The sequence below is a fragment of the Saimiri boliviensis genome, chromosome 1, assembly GCF_048565385.1.
Source record: "Saimiri boliviensis isolate mSaiBol1 chromosome 1, mSaiBol1.pri, whole genome shotgun sequence".
NCBI lineage: Eukaryota > Metazoa > Chordata > Mammalia > Primates > Cebidae > Saimiri > Saimiri boliviensis.
This window is the reverse complement of record NC_133449.1, coordinates 230,522,448-230,544,242: the sequence shown is the minus strand read 5'-3', so window position 1 is coordinate 230,544,242 and position 21,795 is coordinate 230,522,448. Positions and strand designations below refer to the sequence as shown.

The window sequence follows — 21,795 nt, the reverse complement described above, 5'->3', positions numbered from 1 at the left end:
TAGATTCAGAGAAGCTGTACTGCCTCTTTCCAGAAGAGACTGGTTTGACACATTATACCCTTGTGGTGTTTCTGACCACTTACATCAGAATCACCCCAGGGAAACCAGTTAAACCATGTATATCTGAACTCCACTCCAGAGAGCCTGAGGGAGGGATCATGGGCTCAGGAATCTGCAGGTGTTTCTGATGCCCACTACGCTTGCAATCCATAGCCCTACTGATTGCCAAAGAAAGCGGTCATTTTCTCATTCTGCCACATCCTTTGCTTGATTCTGCTCAGAATTTTTTTCTTAATATAACAACTTTCTAAGTCCAAAATATTACCACTCAACAGAAAGGAACAGAACATTCAGGCTTATTAACAGTGTGAAATACTAACGGGCAGCGTGGTGGCTCATGCCTGTAATCCCAGCACTTTGGGAGGCTGAGGTGGGCAGATCACCTGAGCGCGGGAGTTTGAGACCAGCCTGGTCAACACGGTGAAACCCTGTCTCTACTAAAAAAATACAAAACAATTTAGCTGGGCGTGGTGATACGCACCTGTAGTCCCAGCTACTTGGGAGGCTGAGGCAGGAGAATTGCTTGAACCCGGGAAGCAGAGGTTGCAGTGAGCTGAGACTGTGCCACTGCACTCCAGCCTGGGCGACACAGTGAGACTTCATTTCAAAAAGAAAAAAGAAAAAGAAATACTGAAGGACAAGAAAGGACCTGAAGTTTAATTGATCATCAGTTTCTTGAGTGGGAAGAGAGAGAGAGCAGCCGGTGTCCTAAGGCAGACTTGCAGGCCAGGGGGGAAAGGAGATACCACAGAGGCTTGTGCAAGAGGCCAGGTAGGGCAAGCTTTATCTTTTCTTTCATCTGCAAAATGTTTAGAGTCACTTCTGTAATCAAGAGGCTTGCAAATGAGAACAGATGCAGACAGGCTCAGAAATCAAGTATTCTCAAGAAAGAAGAAAGGAGCAAATTGTATGAAATCCTGAGAAGATGGATAAAGAAGGAATGTACACCTTCATATTCAGGATATTCAAAATGGGGGAATGCCCACTGAAATTTGAAAGATGTTTTAGTTGTATAGAAAAGCAATGACTCAATAACACAACTAGCCATAAACTTAAGGTAATTATTATCCCAATAGATATTGCAGATTGGAACTACAAATGCATTCAAGAAATATTTTTAAATTTAGGAATAATAGACCTATATCAGGTTATTAAGGTAACTGGTGATATTTGAGATGCATGCCTCATTTTAAGGCTGATTTCCCTGGAGAATAATTGATATATTCCAGCAATTTATCTTGGGGTCACATCAAAATATGGTATTTCTAGGGTTTTCATGTCCTTAGTTGTTTGGGGTATGCATCTGTTGCATGGCAACAGCTGTGTAGCAGGACAGGAATTTCAATTCTATTTCTCCTGCTTACTAGCTGTGAAATGTTGGGTAATTTACTTTACCTTTTTGAGCCTCAGTTTCCTCATTTGTAAAATTAAATATACACATATACATGTATCGCCATTATATATTCACCACATATATACATACTATATATATATTTTAAATTATGTATATAATTAATTTATATATGTATATAATTTAAATATATATAATTTGAAATAAAGTGTATATATGGCAAATATGTAAATATTATTTATATATTTATTTACTTTATTATTTATACAAATAGATATTTAAATTATATATGGTTTATTAATTTATATTATATGTAATTTAAATATATAGGCCAGGCACAGTGGCTCGAGCCTGTAATCCTAGCACTTTGGGAGGCCAAGGCAGGTACATCACTTGAGGTCAGGAGTTCAACCTAGCCAACATGGTGAAACCCCGTCTCTACTAAAAACATAGACATTAACAAGTCATGGTTAACAAAGCAGGCACTGTAATCCCAGCTACTTGGGAGGCTGAGGCAGAAGAATCACTTGAGCCCAGGAGACAGAGGTTGTAGTGAGCTGAGATTGTGCCACTGCACTCCAGTGTGGGTGACAGAGCAAGATTCTATCTGTCTCTCTCTCTCTCTCTGTGTGTGTGTGTGTGTGTGTGTGTGTGTGTGTATTTCTATAAATGTAATATATAAATATATAATATATATAATTTAAAATATATGAATATACACATTATATAAATTTTAAATTACGTGGTGTACATATACATAACATTTACTTAATGCAATGTACATAAATATATATATATACACATACTACTATAAGGAGAATGACAAACCATTCACCTGTAGCTACTAAATTACTGTGGTAAATTTAGCTTCTTGACCTACTGTAACAAGTGAAAAGTGCCGTGTGTGTTGTTTTTCACACTGGAGGTAGATTAGTGTTGGTGTGGGATCAATGTGGTAGCTTGAGCTTCTTGGTACCAATTTCTTTCCTTTTCTTTTCTTTTTGAGACAGAGTCTCGCTCTGACTTCAGGCTGGAGCACAGTGGCACGATCTCGGCTCACTGCTACCTCCGACTCCCTGGTTCAAGGGATTCTCCTGCCTCAGCCTCCCGAGTAGCTGGGACTACAGGCGTGTGCCACCATGCCCACCTAATTTTTGTATTTTTAGAAGAAACGGGGTTTCATCATGTTGGCCAGGATGGTCTTGATCTCCTGACCTCGTGATCCACCCATCTTGGCCTCCCAAAGTGCTGGGATTACAGGCATGAGCCACCGTGCCTGGCCTTGGTACCAAGTTCTTACATCTTTATTTTAATGACATTTATAGAATGATTATGAGAATGAACTATATGATCATGTTTGTGAAAGTGAGTGTCACGAGGTGGATGGGTACTCTGAATGCTTCTGAATCATGACATTTTAGGCTGAGATCTGGGTGAAACATATGTTCTATACATCTAGCCACACATAATAATTTTAGACTATCTAGTAAATAGCAAAATGTCTACAATAAAAATACATTTAAAAATTATACATGAATATATTCATCAATCGCCAAATTAAAAACACAACTTAATTCATTTATTTCTGAGTTTTAAAAGCAAGGAATGAGAAATGCTCTGACTTTGTTCAGTAGAAAAGTGACTTCCTATAGGAAATGCTGTGTCTACACTTGAGAATCCACATTAACTAGGCCAATCTGAGGGGCACCTGTGTCAGAGGTCCCCTTCTCTCACATCCTTCTGTTGAAACAGTTGAGGATGAATTAGACTTCCTCCACGAGACAGGCAGGACCAATCCCTGAATTTCCAGGTCCTGAGAAAGAGAACATGACCTAGAAGCTTCGGCTGTCTGGCATTGCTCATAAATTATGGAAGGCATAATTAATTCCTTTCCATTCTGAATACACATAACCTCTCTGTTCCCAAATGTAACTTTGTACTTTATATTCTGTTCTCTCACATGGATCTAGTTCAAAATTAAATAATTTATATTTCTATTAAAACTTTCCTGGTGCTGTCAAAAATTCCATTGTGTAAACACCTTTTTAAATGTAATGGATAGAATCCCAAAAAGAATTTCAAGAGGCATGTGCAAACTCACATGTCATGTAAGTAATCAACAGAAAGCAGGTGTTTGGATGCAAACATAGACTAACTATTTTCTTGTGGCTACTAAATTACCATGTGGAATTTGGCTTGCTGACCTACTGTGATATGTGAAAAGTCGTGTGTGTGTGTGTGTGTGTGTGTGTGTGTATGTGTGTGTTCCTTAGGTAGATTAGTACCGGTTTGGGATCTATGTGGTAGCTTGGTCTTCTTGGTACCAATTGCTTACATCGTTGATTTTAATCACATTAAAAAAATTTCTTACATCATTTATTTTAATAACTTTTTTCACAATTTTTTCTAGCTATCAGTTTTTTTCCTACATAACACTGGAAAAAGGAAATTATTAAAGTATATAATTATAATTTCTATTTTCTAATTAAAATTCACCCTCTAAAACTTCCGCTGGGCAAATACCTCTATAACACTTGACAATTTATGTTTTCCTTTGATCTTCACATCAACACTGTGAGAGAGACAGGGCAAAAATGGCTACCTCCACCGCCACCCTCAACCTGTTTTACAAATTAGAAAACTGAAGTTAGAAATCTTAGAAAGAATGTAAAATGACTTGCTGATTGTTCATTCTAAATAACTACAAATATCTTGTATCAATGACAAAACATCCTTTTTTATCTTCTCGAGGTTTTCTTGAGTTCTAAATTATTGCCCAAAAGAAACCCTAAAGAAGTAAAGTTCATGGTACATGTTCTCATATGGTTAAACCCTACTGCAACACACAGTATTCTAAAGAAGGGAATGAAAATAATAAGAGTAACTTATATTAATCATGATTATTATATATCAGGTAATGTATTAAGTGCTTTATGTGTTTTATCTCATTTAATCCTTACGACATCTCTAAGCAGAGAGGAATTGTTATTTCTATTTTACAAATAAGGGAAATACATTTGGAGAGATCTAGTGACTTTTCCAAAATCACGGATACAGTATTGTTGAATATAGTAGTGGACCCAGCTCAATTGCACTCCAAGTCCAGGGCTCTTAAGAAGTGTTTTACACAAAACTAATTCTACATCCGTTCTGATGAGACAAAGTAAAAGCTTTTGTAGATCTGTGTACAAAGAATTGTCCTTTTCAAAAAATTCAGTAGTACATTGGTAGTGTAATTGCAAAATGATACTGCCACTTTGAAAAACAGCTGATCAGCCTCTTGATTGATAAAGAGTAAACATACACATTGATAAAGATAAGCATACAAACACTTAGCATATGACACAGCAATCTCATTCCTGGGTATTTATGCAAGATAAATGAAAACACATGTCTGCAGCAAGACCTGAGTCAGAATATTCATAGTAGCTTTATTCATGATAGCTCCAAACTGGAAACAACCCAAATGTCTACTAACTGATGAACTGATAAACACTGTGATACATCCATACAATAGAATACTACTCAACAATACAAAGGGAAAACTATTGATACAAGAATGAATCTCGAAAGCATTGTGCTGAGTAAAAGAAGCCAGACCCAAAAACCTACACCTAGTGTGATTCCATTTAGATGGAATTTAAAATTACACTGACAGAAAGTAAGTCACTGGTGGCCAAGGGCTGAGACTGGAGGAGGAATAAACTTAAAAGAGGGTTTAAGGGAACTTTGGGGTGATGGAAATATTGTATATATTAATTATTTTAATAGTTACACAGGTTCATACATTTGCCAAAACTCAGCCAACCTTCTATTGAAAAGGGGAGTTTTTTCATGTGTAGGCTATATTTCAGTTAGTCTGACTTAAAAACAAATCTAGGATTAAGAATAGATTATTGGCTGGGTGTGGTGGCTCATGCCTATAATCCCAGAACTTTGGGAGGCCAGGGTGGGAGGGTCGCTTGAGCCCAGGAGTTTGAGATCAGTCCTGGGCAACATGGTGAAACCTCATCTGTACAAAAAATTAGCTAGGCATGATGACATGCACGTTAGTCACAGCTACTTGGGAGGCTAAGGTAGGAAGATCACCTGAGCTCTGGGAGAGTGAGGCTTCAGTGAGCCATGATAGCATCACTGCACTCCAGCCTGAATGACAGAGTGAGACCCTACTAAAAAAAAAAAAAAAAAAGATAGATCTCAGCCTCTATGCCTGTTGCTTTCTAAATATTCTACCATGGGCTATTGTTACAACAAAATTAGAGCAAGGTTATTCCCGTATTTTTGTTGACTCATAAAGCAACAAGTACCTTTCGACCTTTCTCCTGTCTTTAGAAGTATACTACAACATGGCAAAACCCCATCTCTACTAAAAATACAAAAGTAGCCAGGCGTGGTGGCATATGCTTGTAGTCCCAGCTACTCTAGAGACTGAGGCACGAGAATCACTTGAACCCAGGAGGCAGAGATTGCAGTGAGCAGAGATCATGCCACTGAACTCCAGACTGGGTGATGGAGCAAGACCTTGTTTCAAAACAAACAAATACCACCACAAAAAAAAAAAAACCATTTTCAAAATTTCAGCCAGCCACTAAAAAAAGAGTTTTTAAGACAAGAAGCTCAGCCAGGCATGGTGGCTCACACCTGTAATCCCGGCACTTTGGGAGGCTGAGGCAGGCAGATCACAAGTCAGGAGTTTGAGACCAGGCTGACCAACATGGTGAAACTCCATCTCTACTAAAAATACAAAAAAATTTAGCTGAGTGTGGTGGCGCATGCCTGTAATCCCAGCTACTCAGGAGGCTGAGGCAGAAGAATCACTTGAGACCAAGGTGGAGGTTGCAGTGAGCCGAGATCATCCCACTGCACTCCAGCCTGGGCAACAGAGCAAGACTCTGTCTCAAAAAAAAAAAAAAAAAAAAAAAAAAAAAAGATAAAAAGCTCTTACTTCATTTACTACCTTTAAAAAAGTTTTGATCTTAGTATTAATCAGGGTTCTCCAAAGAAACGAAACCAACAGGATGCATTTGTGTGTGTGTGTGCGTGTGTGTGTGTGTGTGTACATGTGTGTGTATACACACACACAAATGGAAGACTGAGGCAGGAGAACTGTCTGAACCCGGGAGGTGGAGGTTGCAGTGAGCCGAGATCTCGCCACTACACCCAAGCCTGGGCAAAGAGCGACACTCCATCTCAAAAACTAAAAAATAAATGACAAAGAATGGAATTTCTGCAAAGAACTCCTCAAAACAATGCTTTCCAAGCCTGGGTGATATGGTTTGGTTGTGTCCCCACTCAAATCTCATCTTAATTTTAATCCCCAGGTGTTGAGGGAGGAACCGAGTGGAGGTGACTGGATCATGGGGGCAGTTTCCCCCACGCTGTTCTTGTGATAGTTGAGTGAGTTCTCACAGGATGTGATGGTTTTATAAATGGCAGTTTCCCCTGCACATTCACTGCAAGTCCAAGATAGTCCTGACCCATCAGGCGGGAGCCTCAGGAGACAGCTGATGTTGTGATCACAGCTGCTGTGATTGCAAGTTTCCTGAGGCCTCCCCAGCTACACGGAACTGTGAGTCAATTAAACTTCATTTGTTTATAAATTACCCAGTTTCAGGTAGTATCTTTATAGCAGTGTGAAACCAGACTAATACACTAAGAGATGATGAGAACCCTTGGGAGAGGCTTATTCAAACTGCAGGTCCTTCCCCTGAAGATCTGGACTTAGGAGCCAGGACTCATCTGTGGGGTCCAGGATTCTGCAGTTTAAATAGGCTGATGAGGGATTATAATCAGGGGAATTTGGGTAACAGTACAGAAAAAGAAACCTGCTTATAACCAAGGAACCAGGCTACTTGGTGAAATTTATATGGGCATTTGCTCAATCTGAATCTGTAATTTGAAGCTGCTTTAATGACACACAACAACGCCTCTTTAAGATCCTTTTATGAAGCAATTACTATTGCCCTGGGACTCAGCTAAGTCTCCTCCTAAAGGAGCTCTATTCAAAGTGACTGATGTACTGGATGTGCTAGGACAAGATTAAAGAAGCTCCTGGCTTGTATAGATCGATCGTGGCCCTTCATGAGGTGGGGTAAGGCAGAGTCACAGCTGTGCTCTGAGCAGCAGCTTCAAGCACACACTGAAGACATGCACCCAGCCTATGCCTCCTTATGAGGCTGAACCAGTGCCTCAAGCAGGAAAAAAGCTTAGAAACTGAAGGGAGAAGTACATTTCATATTCTCAAAACAGATATTGATCTTTTTTAAATTTCTTTTTCAGGAAAACTTTAGCCTGGAGTAGAATGAACATCAGATAAATATCTTGAAATAGCTGAAGAGTGCTCACGTGGAAGAGAAAATTGGCCTTTCTCCTGCTCTCCTGAGGGACAGAGGTTTGGCTTTTGCCCCATGCTCCTGAGTAGGTAGGAGCCCTTGAGAGGAGGTATTTTGGGCTTGACAAAAGCAAGAACAAATAGAAAGAACAAGGAGTTACAGCCAGACCAACCACTGCTCACCTGCTGGCCCTGCACTCACTCACTGTGGGAACTTGGGCAAGCAGTTAAGCTCCCTGCATTTTCTCAATTGCAAAATGGGAATGACAACATTTGCAGGGCTGTGGCAAGGATTTAATGAGATATTTGTAAAGCTCTTAGCAGAGTGCTGGGCACATAATCAGAGCTCAATCTGTGGTAGATTATAAAAATAAGAACAGTCAAGGCTGAGAGAGGTGAAGGGGTTGCCTAAAGTGGAAGTAAATTTCCCATCACCACAGGTGTGCAAGCACAGTCACCACTCACCCTTGGGAACGGATTAGTAAGGAGGTTGGGGGGGTGGGTGTCTAAGCGTCACTTGAGTGGTTGGATAGGAAAACATCTGAAGTCCTTTTTACCCTGAGCAATTTTATGGCTTTTAGAGGAGGTAGAGAACATAATTTTATGCTTGTAAAAAACTGTTCTTTTACTTTTACTGAAAACATTTACTCTCTCTATGCAGCCAACCTTTAACCTTTGAGTTTAAAAATCTGAGGCCTTATGATTTGGATTTCTACTGGGAAGTTAAGGCATTACACAATGTTCAACTCCTGTCTTTAATAATGAAGCTTGGAAGGTGAATCCCAAAACAAAGTTATGGCAAAATACACACCAGAATAGCAGGGAAAATTACCATACAGAAATTTTGATGGACACACCCACTGCATAAAGACTTCTGTTACCTCTAGAACAGTTAAGGAAACAGCATTATCTGTGAGTCATGGGATGCTGAAACTGTAAGTTTTCTAATATGCATCATACAGATGCCCCAAGGTTTGCAAGAATTGTAATAAAGGTAAAGGAAAAATCGTATGGACTTACTGTAACACTACTAAAAATTTATGTCAGATATTTTAAATTAAAAATAGTACATTAGGCCAGTTGTGATGGCTCACACCTGTAATCCCAGCACTTTGGGAGGCTGAGGCAGGTGGATCACCTGAGGTCAGGATTTTGAGACCAGCCTGGCTAACATGATGAAACCCCACCTCTACTGAAAATATAAAAATTAGCTGGATGTGGTGGCACATACCTGTAATTCCTGCTACTCAGGAGCCTCAGACATGAGAATAGCTTGAACACAGGAGGTGGAGGTTACTGTGAGCCAAGATCTCATCACTGCACTCTAGCCTGGGTGACAGGGCAAGACTCTGTCTCAAAAAAATAAAAATAGTATATTAAGTACATGCATTTATATTTCTTCTGTCCAAAAGACCACTAGTAAAGACATATGAAAAAAATATATATACATATGTATGTTATTATAGTCCAAAGAAGAGGAGGCAACAGCCACTTAGAAGTATAAAAGTTTTAAAGCTGGCACAGTGGCTCATGCCTGTAATTCCAGCACTTTGGGAGAGTAAAGTGGTAAGATTACTTGAAGCCAGGAGTTTGAGACCAGTCTAGGCAACGTAGTGAGACCCCTCCCTGTCTCCACAAAAAATAAAGTAAAATAAAATATTTTTAAAAAGTGGATGTATAAGTAGTGACTGGTAGATCAGAGCTGAGAAAGCTGAAATCTAAGAACTTTCAAAGGGAGGCATCAGTGAGAAGCAAGCCAGTTCACACTACAGAAACCTAGGAAGTCTCAGAAATTAAGAGTGTTAGGTATTTTGGAAAATGCAGGTTAATTATGGAAATAAAACAGAGGACTGGTTGAAAGTTATGGAAAGAGAATTTATAATGCCATGTTTTCCCCTCCCCTACCCAGCAGGGAACTACTCTTTCCATACCCACCCCCAACACTCCCACCCCCGTAGTCGGAAATTACACACTTAATTCTCTGGAAAAGGTGGACATCAGAGGCTCCCCATTCTGGGACATCAGCACATCTTAGATCTTAGGGAAGGGTGCAAGGGAGATGCTCCATTGAAAATAGAAAGCTCGGGTAAAAGTTTGAGTAGTAAACTAAGAGTCCCTCAGCCTCTTTCTGTATTGGAAAACAACGGCAGAACAATGGCAGCCAGTAAAGTAGCATACATGGAAGACTGGAGTCTTTTTCTTTGAAAGAAATGTGGATTCCAGAGAAAAGGTCTACAAACCCTGACATGTTAGGACTCCCAATTAAAGAATAGTTTACTACTTGATCTCTCTAAAGCAGGGACCACCATTAAACAGCTATCAATGAGCTCCGTAATATGTCACTATTAAATTTGATCAGACAATTACGGATCACCAGATACCTCCAAGATAAAAAACAGAACAAAACATACAAGAAAAGAAAAAAAGGACCGGGAGGAAATAGAGATATTACAGAGAGCAGAGTTTTAAAAGAATTTAATATCCTCAAAGAAATAGGAGAAAACATGAAACAAGAATAGGATGTTATGAAAAAACAATTTGAGTATTGAGAAAATGCCCCTGATATCTGAAATAAAAATTTAACAGAAAGATTGCAAGATAAAATATCTCCCAGATAGTTGATGAAAAAGACAAAAGATAGGCAATAGGAGAGAAAATATCAAAAAAGTTAGAGTAAATCTAGAAAGTTCTATGTCTGACTAACAGAAGTTCAAGAGAGACCAGAAAAAAAAATGAAGAAAACAAATAAATATATAATAAAAGATGTTTCTCAATATTTAATGAAATTATTCTTCAGATTGAACATGAGAATTGTGTGCCCATCCTAATGAATTAACAAGGTTCACTATGTCACATTATTTTAAATTATGATGGAAATTACACTGAGAATAAAGAGTAGATCCTAAAAGTTTCCAGAGAAAGAAAAATGGGGGGGGGGAGTGAGAATCTAGAGTAGGAAACAGAATGGTATCACCTTTATCAACAGCAACATCAGAACTTAAAAGACAGTAGCACTTTCAAAATTATAAGTCAAAGGGTTACAAAATTCTATATCCAAACAAACTTTCAAGTATGAGGGTAAAATGACATTTTAAGACATCCTAGGTTCCAAAAACTTTACATTTCAGCAACTACTGAAAATGTGCTCCACCAAAATGAGAGTATAAAACATGAACGAAGAACACATGGGATTCAGAAAATGAGATCTCTATAGACCTAGAAAGGCACTGCTAAAGGCCAAGTGTGGTGGCTCACACCTGTAATCCCAACACTTTGAGGCAGGTGGATCACCTGAGGCCGGGAGTTCAAGACCAGCCTGACCAACCTGGCAAAACCCCATCACTACAAAAAATATAAAAATTAGCTGGACATGGTGGCGCATGCCTGTAATCCCAGCTACTTGGGAGGCTGAGGCAGGAGAATCACTTGAATCCAGAAGGCAGAGGTTGCAGTGAGCTGAGATCATGCCACTGCACTTCAGCCTTGGCGACAAGAGCAAAACTCTGTCTCAAAAAATAAACAAACAAATAAATAAAAGGCACTGCTCAGATCCCCTTCAGAAAATGACTTGTTCTTGCTGCCCAACTGAAAAGGGTGTGATTAGCTGACAACCTCTAGCTGGTGGCTCCTTTGGGATCTGCCTTTTGAGCCAAGGTCATATTCTTCCTGGGGCAGCCATTAGTCAATGACTACGCAAGACGTTGATGAAAGGACCTGGGCATCTCAAAAGGACAGTGTTTGCACTGGTGCTCCCCGTTGGGCTGGTGGAACCTTTGTCAGATTTGCAACTTAGGGTGACAGCTCCCCTGACCAGTCCTTGATTCACTTTTCCTTTCAGAGAGATTGCTCCTCCATAAATCTTTTGCACTCTGAACTCTGTCTTAACTACCCTGCTTAGGCTAGAAGAGCTCTGGGCTCTGAAAAGGTAACCTCTAGGTTAAAGAAACTGATTAGATAATCTGACAAATTCTACCATGTAGAAAATTGTTTTAAGAGGAATTTTATAATTTTGTGAGAGATTCTAAAAAGACTAAGGGACACATATGTATAAGAGTAAAAGAAAAAAGAAATGCAAATAATAACTGCAGGTAAGCAAAAAATTATAAAATGGAAGAAATATAATTATACCACTTAACTTGCCTGGGAACATAAAATGTAAAAACGAAATATCAATTTATTTATTTTTATTTTTAAAATTTTTGAGACAGAGTGTCGCTGTGTTACCCAGGCTGCAGTGCCAGGGCACGATCTCAGCTCACTGCAATCTCCACCTCCCAGGTTCAAGCAATTCTCATGCCTCAGCCTCCTGAGTAGCTGGGACCACAGATGTGTGCCACCATGCCTGGCTAATTTTTGTATTTTTAGTAGGGATGGGGTTTCACCATGTTGGCCAGGCTAGTCTTGAACTCCTGCCCCCAAGCCTTAGCTTTCCAAAGTGCTGGGATAACAGGCATAAGCCACCATACCCAGACAAATATTAATTTAATTAAAAAGCTGTAATATTATATTGAGACAAGACAAGTGGGGATGGTAGAGAAAGAGCTAAATCCCCATTCTGCCATTCGTTAGAAAGTCAACACATAATGTCTAAAATTGATGTGTCTGTAATGGCAGTGTAAATATATGGCAAAGATTCAGAAGAAACTGCTGAAATTCAAAGTTTTGCCTCTGAGGCATGAAACTAAAGCTTGAAGTAAAGGAATACAGTCCTCCTTCATGAGCCTTTAAATATAATTTGGCTTTATCTTTGTTTAGATAAAATATTTAAAAATTAATTTACAAAATGTTAACTCATAGGCTAGAAGTGGATGTTAGGTTACAAGTGTATGTAAATTAAAAAATTAATTTAAAAAATGTCAACTCATAGGCTAGAATGTTAACTCATAGGCTAGAAGTGGAAACCTCATTAGTAGGCATTGGTTCCTAGCAGGAATCTGCAGAAATACAGAGGGAAGAATGGTGGGAGGAGGGGCTATAGCCTGAAATTGCCCTAGTCCCAGGTACCAGCTCCAGGGTAGCGCTTGGGCTTCAAGGTCCCCTCTGCTCAGAGGCTGTGATTCTGTATGTTATGAACTGAGTGATATGGTTTGGCTCTGGGTCCCCACCCAAATCTCATCTTGTAGCTCCCATAATTTTCATGTGTTATGGGAGGGACCCAGTGGGAAATAACTGAATCATGGGGGCAGGTCTTTCCTGTGCTGTTCTTGTGATAGTGAATAAGTCTGATAAGATCTGATGGTTTTAAAAACAGCAGTTTCCCACTGGGCATGGTGGCTCACACCTTTAGTCCCAGCACTTTGGGAGGCTGAAGTAAGCGGATCTCAAGGTCAGGAGATGGAGACCATCCTGGCCAATATGGTGAAACCAGTCTCTACTAAACAAACAAACAAACAAAAATTAGATGGGTGTGGTGGCACACACCTGTAGTCCCAGCTCCTTGGGAGGCTGAGGCAAGAGAATCGCTTGAACCGGGGAGGCGGAGATTGTAGTGAGCTAAGATCCTGTCACTGCACTCCATCCTGGCATCAGAGTGAGACTCCATCTCAACAACAACAACAACAAACAAACAAAAACAAAAACAAAAAACAGGAGGTTCCCTGCACAAGCTCTGTCTTTGACTGCTGCCATCCATGTAAGATGTGACTTGCTCCTTCTTGCATGCTGCCATGATTGTGAGGCCTCCCCAGCCACGTGGAACTGTGAGTCCATTAATCCTTTTTCCTGTATAAATTACCCAGTCCCGGGTATGTCTTTATTAGCAGCATGAAAACAGACTAATACACCGAGAATCCCTGATCAGCAAGTCCTTCCTCCATTAACTCTACCCTCTGGTTTACCAAAGATAGAATTTCCTGGCCTGTTTAGGGGATATTCTTGAGTCTGGAATTTACTTATTCAAAAAGAAGAGAAATAGAATTATTATCAGCCATCTGGCTAAGGGAAATTCAAATATGATTAATAAGAGAGAGAAAATATCCAATTCAGTGGGCTTCTTTTATCAATAAATATTATTAAACTTCTGCTCAGTGGTCAATGCCCACAATAAAGGCCATCAAGGCAGCTTTGGACAGAGATTTAAAAGCAGGGTGCAGGCCAGGCGCAGTGCCTCATGTCTATAATCCCAGCACTTCAGGAGGCCAAGCAGGCAGATCACAAGTCAAGAGATTGAGACGATCCTGGCCAACTTGGTGAAATCCTGCCTCTACTAAAAATATAAAAATTAGCTGGGTGTGGTGGTGCATGCCTGTAGTCCCAGCTGCTCGGGAGGCTGAGGCAGGGAAATCGCTTGAACCGGGAGGCAGAGATTGCCGTGAGCCGAGATCGTACCCCTGCACTCCGGCCAGGCAACAAAGCAAGACTCTGTCTCAAAAACAAAAACTAAAACAAAAACAAAAAAACAGGTGCAGAGAAGGCAAGTCCAGCAGGTCATGGTAAGGAAGAAACACTGTATTTGTTCCCCAGACTAATGATCAGATTTTAATGTGTAAACTTGCTTCAGATAAGGCATGGTGACCCATAATTTTATCATTTTGAGAATGTAATATAAATAGATTCATACAATATGTGACCTTTTATGATTGGCTTCTTTTCACTCAGCATGTCTTTGAGGTCCTTACGTTTTTGCATGTATCAATAATTAGGCACAATAGTTTGTTTAATCATTCACCTATTAAAAGACATTTTGGTTGTTCCCAGTTTGGGGCTACTATAAGTAAACCTGCAATGAACATTACATCAAGGCTTTGTATAGAAATAAGTGTTAATTTCTCTGGGATAAATTGCCAGGAGTACAACTGCCAGGATAGTAAGAATATGTTTAGCTATGTAGAAAACTGCAATAATTTTGGTTCGGCATGGTGGCTCATGCTTGTGGGCTCAGCACTTTGGGAGGCCAATGCGGGCAGATCACTTGAGGTCAGGAGTTCAAGACCGGCTTGGCCAACATTGTGAAACCCCCATCTCTACTAAAAATACAAAAATTACCTGGGTGTGGTGGTGCATGCCTGTAATCCCAGCTGAGGGGGAGGCTGAAGCAGGAGAGTGACTTGAACGCAGGAGGCAGAAGCTGCAGTAAGCCGAGATTATGCCACTGCACTCCAGCCTGGGTGACAGAGCAAGACTCCATCTAAAAAACAAACAAACAAACAAAAAAACTGCCTTTCTATTTTCCAGAGTATCTGTCATTTTACATTACCACCAGCAATACATGAAAGGTCCACGGTCTCCACATTCTCACCAGTCTTTGGTATTGTTTTACTTCTTTTTTGAAAAATCAGAAACTTCCTGCTGCCTTCCACTTTTTCTCTTAAAAAAATCAGTATTATACCTGTGTATAAAACCTATGTACAGGCCAGGTGCATTGGCTCACACCTGTAATCTTAGCACTTTGGGAGGCTGAGGCGGGCAGATTACTTGAGGTCAGGAGTTCAAGATCAGCCTGGTCAACATGGTGAAACCATATCTCTACTAAAAAAAAAAAAATACAAAAATTAGTTGGGCATGGTATACAGGCCTGTAATCCCAGCTACTCGGGAGGCTGAGGCATGAGAATCACTTGAACCCGGGAGGCAGAGGTTGCAGTGCTCAGAGATGGAGCCACTTCACTCCAGCCTGGGTGACAAAGCAAGACTCCATTCCAAAAAAAAAAAAACAAAACCAAAAAACCTATATACATTCAAAGCATAAGAGTAAAACAAACACCTGTAACACACCATCTGATTTAAAAACTAAAGCATTACCAAACTCAATTCTACCCCTCTGCTGTTCTCATTAAGAAGGTAACCACGCTACTTGCAGTATAAACCAGTTCTCTGGGAAAAAATCACTGATTTGCAGTTCTTGTCAATTTCTGTCATGTAAATACTCCCAATGTGACTGATGTCAAGCTACCAGCCTAAAGTAACTGAGTGTGGAGCTGGAAGAGATGTGTGGAGTTGGCCATGGGAAGCCTGTACAAACCTGTTCCAGCACCACTGTTGCTAAACTTTGTATTTATCATTCCAAGAAAAAAATGTACACACACACACACACACACACACACAGAGTGATAGGCTGAACAATGAACCCCTGACCCCTGAGATGTCTACATCCTGATCCCTGGAACTTGGGAGTGTTACAGTGAATGTCAAAGACTTCGCAGATGTGATTCAGTTAAGTCTCTTGAGATGGGGAGATTATTCTGGATTATCCAGGTGGGCCTGAAATACAATCACAAGTGTCATGATTTGAGGCAGAGGGAAGATCAACTACAGAAGACAAGGCCATGTGACCACAAGGCAGACACTGGAGGGATATGGCCAAGGAATGCTGGCAGCCACAAGAAGCTGGAAGAAGGGAGGAACACATTCTTCCCCAGGGCCTCTGGAAGAAGCACAGCACTGCCAATGCCTTGATTTTTAGCCCAGTGAAATGGATTTCAGACTTCTGGCCTACAGAACTGTGAAAACATAATAATCTGCTGCTTTAAACCAACAAGTTTGTTGTAATTTGTTACAGCAGCCACAGGAAACTAACACACACACACACACACACACACACACACACACACACACACAGTGTTTTCTACAAATTGCCAAAACATCTATAGTATTCACATAGCTAGATTTTATCTTTATACAATTGCTATATTCTTATATAGAGAGGTTCCAGGACTTGAGTTTTTTTCACTCAGCATTGTTTCTAAGATTTATCCATTTTACTTCATGTAGCTGTAATTCCTTTATTGTCACTGTTGGTTAATATATTCCATCATATATTACTTATTCATTCTCAGTAGGATTTAGGTAGTTTCCTTTATCAGATGAAAGAAGACTATTTTTTTTTCTCTGAACTGAGATGATACCCAGGATGTTAGATTTCCTTTATTCTTTCACTCAAATACTGGGTGAGGTAAGAATTATGGAAGATAACAAGTTGCATTGAATGTTATAACATTATGGGATCCCAAATACTTCACCAAGAATACATGTGAGTCATCTCACAGATAAGGAGAGTGGCGTAAGGTACATTGGGGTGTGATGTGGGCAGGATCTCTCCTCAACAGCCCGGAGATGAGCTCAGTCACAGGAGAAAGAACCCCTGCTCCCTACCACACCCACGCCGGCCACATAAACAGTGCCCAGAAGGCACGCAATCAGTGAGGGAGGAGTTGGGGCCACTCTGGTTGAGGAAGACCTGGATGAGGGTGGAAGGCCAGCCTGAAACACGTTGACTCACCAATGTGAGAATGGCCAATTAGATGCAACTCAAGAATAAGATGGTTTCAAAAAGACATCTGGCTTCTAGCTGGACAAAGGACCCTTGCTTTCCCTGAATATCCAGAAAGATAAAAGGCATACCTGAATCGGAATCAACCATGGATGACTCAGCCTCAGGTGACATGGGTGAGAGTTCATGAGATATTTTTTTCATTCTGCTATAGAAAGTTTGCCCGGGGCAGTCTTGCTTGACTGGCAGGTGAATCAGCTTGCAAACCTGAGCGTCATCCTGGCTGTCACTCTTCAGCCTCCCATTTCTTTACCCCTTACCACATAGGTGAACTCCTTCCTTAGTTGTCACTAAAATGATCACTTTCCTTGAGAATCAGAATTTACGGATGGTTTCAGGGGGACATGGAAGATATGTTTCATTTTGCTCTAGAGCCCAAGCAAATGAAAACCCCAATGTTTCAAATTAACACTCTCAAGTTTTACCTGGGAATTGCTGAGTCAAAGAGCAGGAACATCTCGGATTTTGGTATACTCCCTTGGAGCACCATCAGAGCCCATGAATTTGTAAGTGCTTTATAGAGCAGAACACCTTACTCCGCCAGAGGGAGGACCACCCACAGGAGTGGCCTTAAGTAAGGGAAGACACAGCCAGGCAGGTAAGCCTGGCAGGCTTCAAGTGGGCCACAGGGGGCACCTGAGACATCGCCTGGGCAAACATCCTGTGGCACCGTCTCTGAGGCTGGGGAGCTGGCGGAACTGACCCCTCCCCATCAGCCTTCCCACATATTTATAGGCACCTCGCAACTGTGGAACATCTGGTCCTCCAGCCTGGGAATGACTTACTTTTTATTTTCCCTTCATTTTTTTGCCTACTATTTGCTCTTTGGCCACCTAATTTGTCATATGATTGACTCCAGAGACTGGGTGAAAATCCAGTGGATGATTTGTGAGCAAGAAACATAAAAGGGTAAGATAGCCCTGGCTAGTCACATTCTCTCTGGCCCTTATCATTTAGAGACAATCTTTTATTTATTTCTTTATTATTTATTTATTTATTTATTTTTGTATCATTACAATGGGTTTTTATAGACTCTTTTTTTCCCTGGAAGAGGTGAGGGGACAAGGAGTGGCCCCAAAGTTCTTTGACAATATAAAAGCTGCAGGAAAATGTCCATGTACAGGTTGAGTATCCCTAATCCAAAAATCAAAAATCAGAAATTCTCCAAAACCTGAAATGTTTTGGGCACCCATATAACAATCAAAGGAAATGTTCCTTGGAGCATTTCAGATGTCCGATGTTTGGATTAGGGATGCTGTATAATGCAAATATCCCAAAATCTGAAAAGATCTGAAATCCAAGCATTTTTGGTTCCAAGCACTTTGGATAAGGGACATTCAATCAGTATATAATTTTCTAGGGGTTCAGACGTCTCTAGTAGCCCATCCAGGTAAAGAGCCTCTGCCCAACAGGAGACTAAGCAAGCATTCAAATGCTTTTGGTGCTGGAATTAGTTACTCAGTCTTCAGACTGAACTTTTTTGAGGCTGTGGTCAGGGACAGTGGCTGAGGAAGTCGAGAGCTCTGCTTCTGGGGGACTGGCATGGGTGTGTGTACCTCTCTCCTCGACAGTCTGGACCATCTGCTAGAGACAATCTTTTATTTTTCTTTCTTTCTTTCTTTTTTTTTTTTTTTTTTGAGATGGAGTCTTGGTCTGTTGCCCATGCTGCAGTACAGAGGCATTGCCTCAGCTCACTGCAGCCTCCACCTCCCAAGTTCAAAAATTCTCCTGCCTCAGCCTCCCAAGTAGCTGGGATTACAGGCACACACCACCGTGCCCAGCTAATTTATGTCTTTTTAGTAGACAGGGGTTTCACCATGTTGGCTAGGCTGGTCTCAAACTCCTGACTTCAGGTGGTCCACCTGCCTCAGCCTCCTAAAGTGCTAGGATTACAGGCATGAGCCACTGTTCTTGGCCTAGAGATAATTTTGAATGGTCTATATGCTACAGCTCCCTATTCATGAGTTCTTCAGCAGCTTTTCTCTCCAGAGCCTGGTGAGGAATTCCACCTAGCTAGAGCACGTCAAGACTCTATTCAGGTCTCTGATTTCTTTTTTCTTTTTCAATTTTTTTATTTTCTTGAGATGGCATCTTGCTCTACCGCCCAGGCTGGAGTGCAGTGCCATAATCTCAGCTCACTGCAACCTCTGCCTCCCTGGTTCAAGAAATTCTCCTGCCCCAGCCTCCTGGGTAGTTGGGATTACAGGTGCCCACCACCACGCCCAGCTAATTTTTGTATTTTTAGTAGAGATGAGGTTTTTCCATGTTGGCCAGGCTGGTCTCGAACTTCTGACCTCAAGTGGTCCACCCACCTTGGCCTCCCAAAGTGCTGGGATTACAGGCGTGAGCCACCATACTTGGCCAGGTATCCAGATTTTCCATCAAAAGTTCTCTTTCTTTTACACCATATCTAATTTTTTGGAGTTGAAATTAAAGACATACTTGTCGGGGGCTGGGCGTGGTGGCTCAAGCCTGTAATCCCAGCACTTTGGGAGGCCGAGGCGGGTGGATCACGAGGTCGAGAGATCGAGACCATCCTGGTCAACATGGTGAAACCCCATCTCTACTAAAAGTACAAAAAATTAGCTGGGCATGGTGGCACGTGCCTGTAATCCCAGCTACTCAGGAGGCTGAGGCAGGAGAATTGCCTGAACCCAGGAAGCGGAGGTTGCGGTGAGCCGAGATCGCGCCATTGCACTCCAGCCTGGGTAACAAGAGCAAAACTCCGTCTCAAAAAAAAAAAAAAAAAGACATACTTGTCATCAGTGGATCAGTAGGGCTTGTCATGAATAGGCAGATGATAACTCTGAAGGTCTTTGCCAACAGCTGTCAGCAGTCTTTATTTCCATAATCATAGGCTGAGACAATACATTCACTTGCAAGACAATGTCTAATGCCTTTGGTAGCAACACTAAGATTGGGTATGTGGCCAAAAGCTCCCAACATTTCTAGATCTATTCAAAATCAATGGCTCTCTTTGCAAAGCAGAAAGGCAAACATCCAAGATCAATAGAGAAGAGTGATAGATAGGGAAATAAGACTCAGTAGCACAAAGGATAAAGAAATAACAAAGCCAGAGGTTATGGAGTGATTGCTTTCCAATTTGTCTTTATAAAAAGAAAAAAGTATCAAATGAGAAACTGGCAAGTTGCAGAGTGAAAATGTCAGAAATGTTTTATATTTTAGGGCTTTGCCACATACTGTCTTGCACAATGTTAAAGGAAGTGAAGTTGAAATTGAGAATATTTTCACAAGTCTGAGCCAACCAGGAAGCCAGGGGAAAATACTCTTAAATTTGGGAAAATTACAGGTCTGCTATTTGACATTAGTTGGAGAAAAACATCAAACCTCAGAACTTATTCTGAGAACTGGAACAACAGACGTACTTGAAGAAGCCCTGTGCCTGGTCCAGAGGAGGGTAGATCCCCCTAGGACTTAGAAACACTATTGGTAAAGGCCTTTAAGAAGAAGCCCTCAATGAGGGGAAATGGATAAAGGGGGCTCAGATTTCCTTTTTTCTTTCTTTCTTTCTTTTTTTGGAGACAGGGTCTTGCACTGTCGCCCAGGCTACAGTGCAGTAGCGAGATCTCGGCTCACTGCAGCCTTTACGGCCTGGGTTCAAGCAATCCTCCTGCGTCAGCCACCCAAGTAGCTGGGACTGCAGGTGCACACCACTATGCCTGGCTAATTCTGTTCATTTTTTGTAGAGACGAGGTCTTATTATGTTTGCCCAGGCTGGTCTCGAACACTTGGACTCAAGGGATTCTCCTGCCTCAGCCTTCCAAAGTGCTGGGATTGCAGAAGTAAGCCACTGTGTGCTGGGTCAGGGGCTCACATTTCTACTAAACCATCTTCTGAATGTGCAGAGAACAAGGTCATAAAGAACCTGACCCTAAGGACTGGGGCCGGGGAAGAACACATAAGCAAAGTTGGAGAGCCAGGTCTTTCCCTTAAGCATGGGCCCAGCACCACATTTAAATTAAAAATAAACGAAGTTGCCATTTTGAAAAAGAAAAATGATCAGGGCATAAGCCTTAACAGATAATATATAAAGCATATTATCAAAATATAAGAAAAACTGTGTGGTATTGATATATTAATAAAAATAGTCATAGAGTACAATGAAACAGCCTAAACGTTCTTTGCCCTGTTGCCCAGGCTGCCTTGAAGTGATCCTCCTGCCTCAGTCTCCCAAAGTGCTAAATATAAAACAGAAATTCAGTATAGAGTCAGCTGGCATTTCAAATCAGTAGGGAAAAAAATTCTCATTTAAAAATTATATTGAGACAACTGGGTAACCATCTGAACAAAAATAAATTCTAGATAGTTGAAATATTGCTATTTTGAAAAAGAAAAGTGATCAGAGCATAAGCCTTACCAGATAATAAAACATATTATCAAAATATAATAAGAAAAACTGTGTGATATGGATATATTGATACAAATAGTCATAGAGTACAATGAAACAGCCTAAACATTCTTCACTCTGTTGCCCAGGCTGCTAGAAGAAATAAAGGACACTTTTTTTTTTTTTTAATCTAGGAGTATAGAGATACAAGGCTCAGAAACTAAAAAGACAATACTGACAAACTTGATTACATGAAAAGAAAAAAAATTCTGCATTGCAAACCCTCTGCATAGGCAGAAAGAGAAGAAAAATGACACACCGTGAAAAAATGTGCAATTAAAATTAGAAGTAAAGGGGAAAATCATTTAATGTATAAAGAACTCCTACAAGTCATTAAGAAAAAGACCAATAACTCATAATCATCCTTACACAAAATAT

General features: G+C 40.8%; 1 protein-coding gene across 1 annotated transcript in view; it reads right to left on the bottom strand.

The window, feature by feature from the left end:
- Positions 1 to 9,041: 9,041 nt before the first annotated feature.
- ARSB (arylsulfatase B) overlaps positions 9,042 to 21,795 on the bottom strand; it is a 288,497-nt gene continuing 275,743 nt past the window's right edge. Inside the window, exons 10-11 of the mRNA XM_074384373.1 lie at positions 14,727 to 14,868; positions 9,042 to 9,091 (exon numbers count right to left, since the gene is read on the bottom strand). Of these exons, the coding sequence (XP_074240474.1) occupies positions 9,057 to 9,091; positions 14,727 to 14,868 (177 nt within the window). The 3' untranslated portion in view covers positions 9,042 to 9,056. The remainder of the gene's footprint in view (positions 9,092 to 14,726; positions 14,869 to 21,795) is intronic.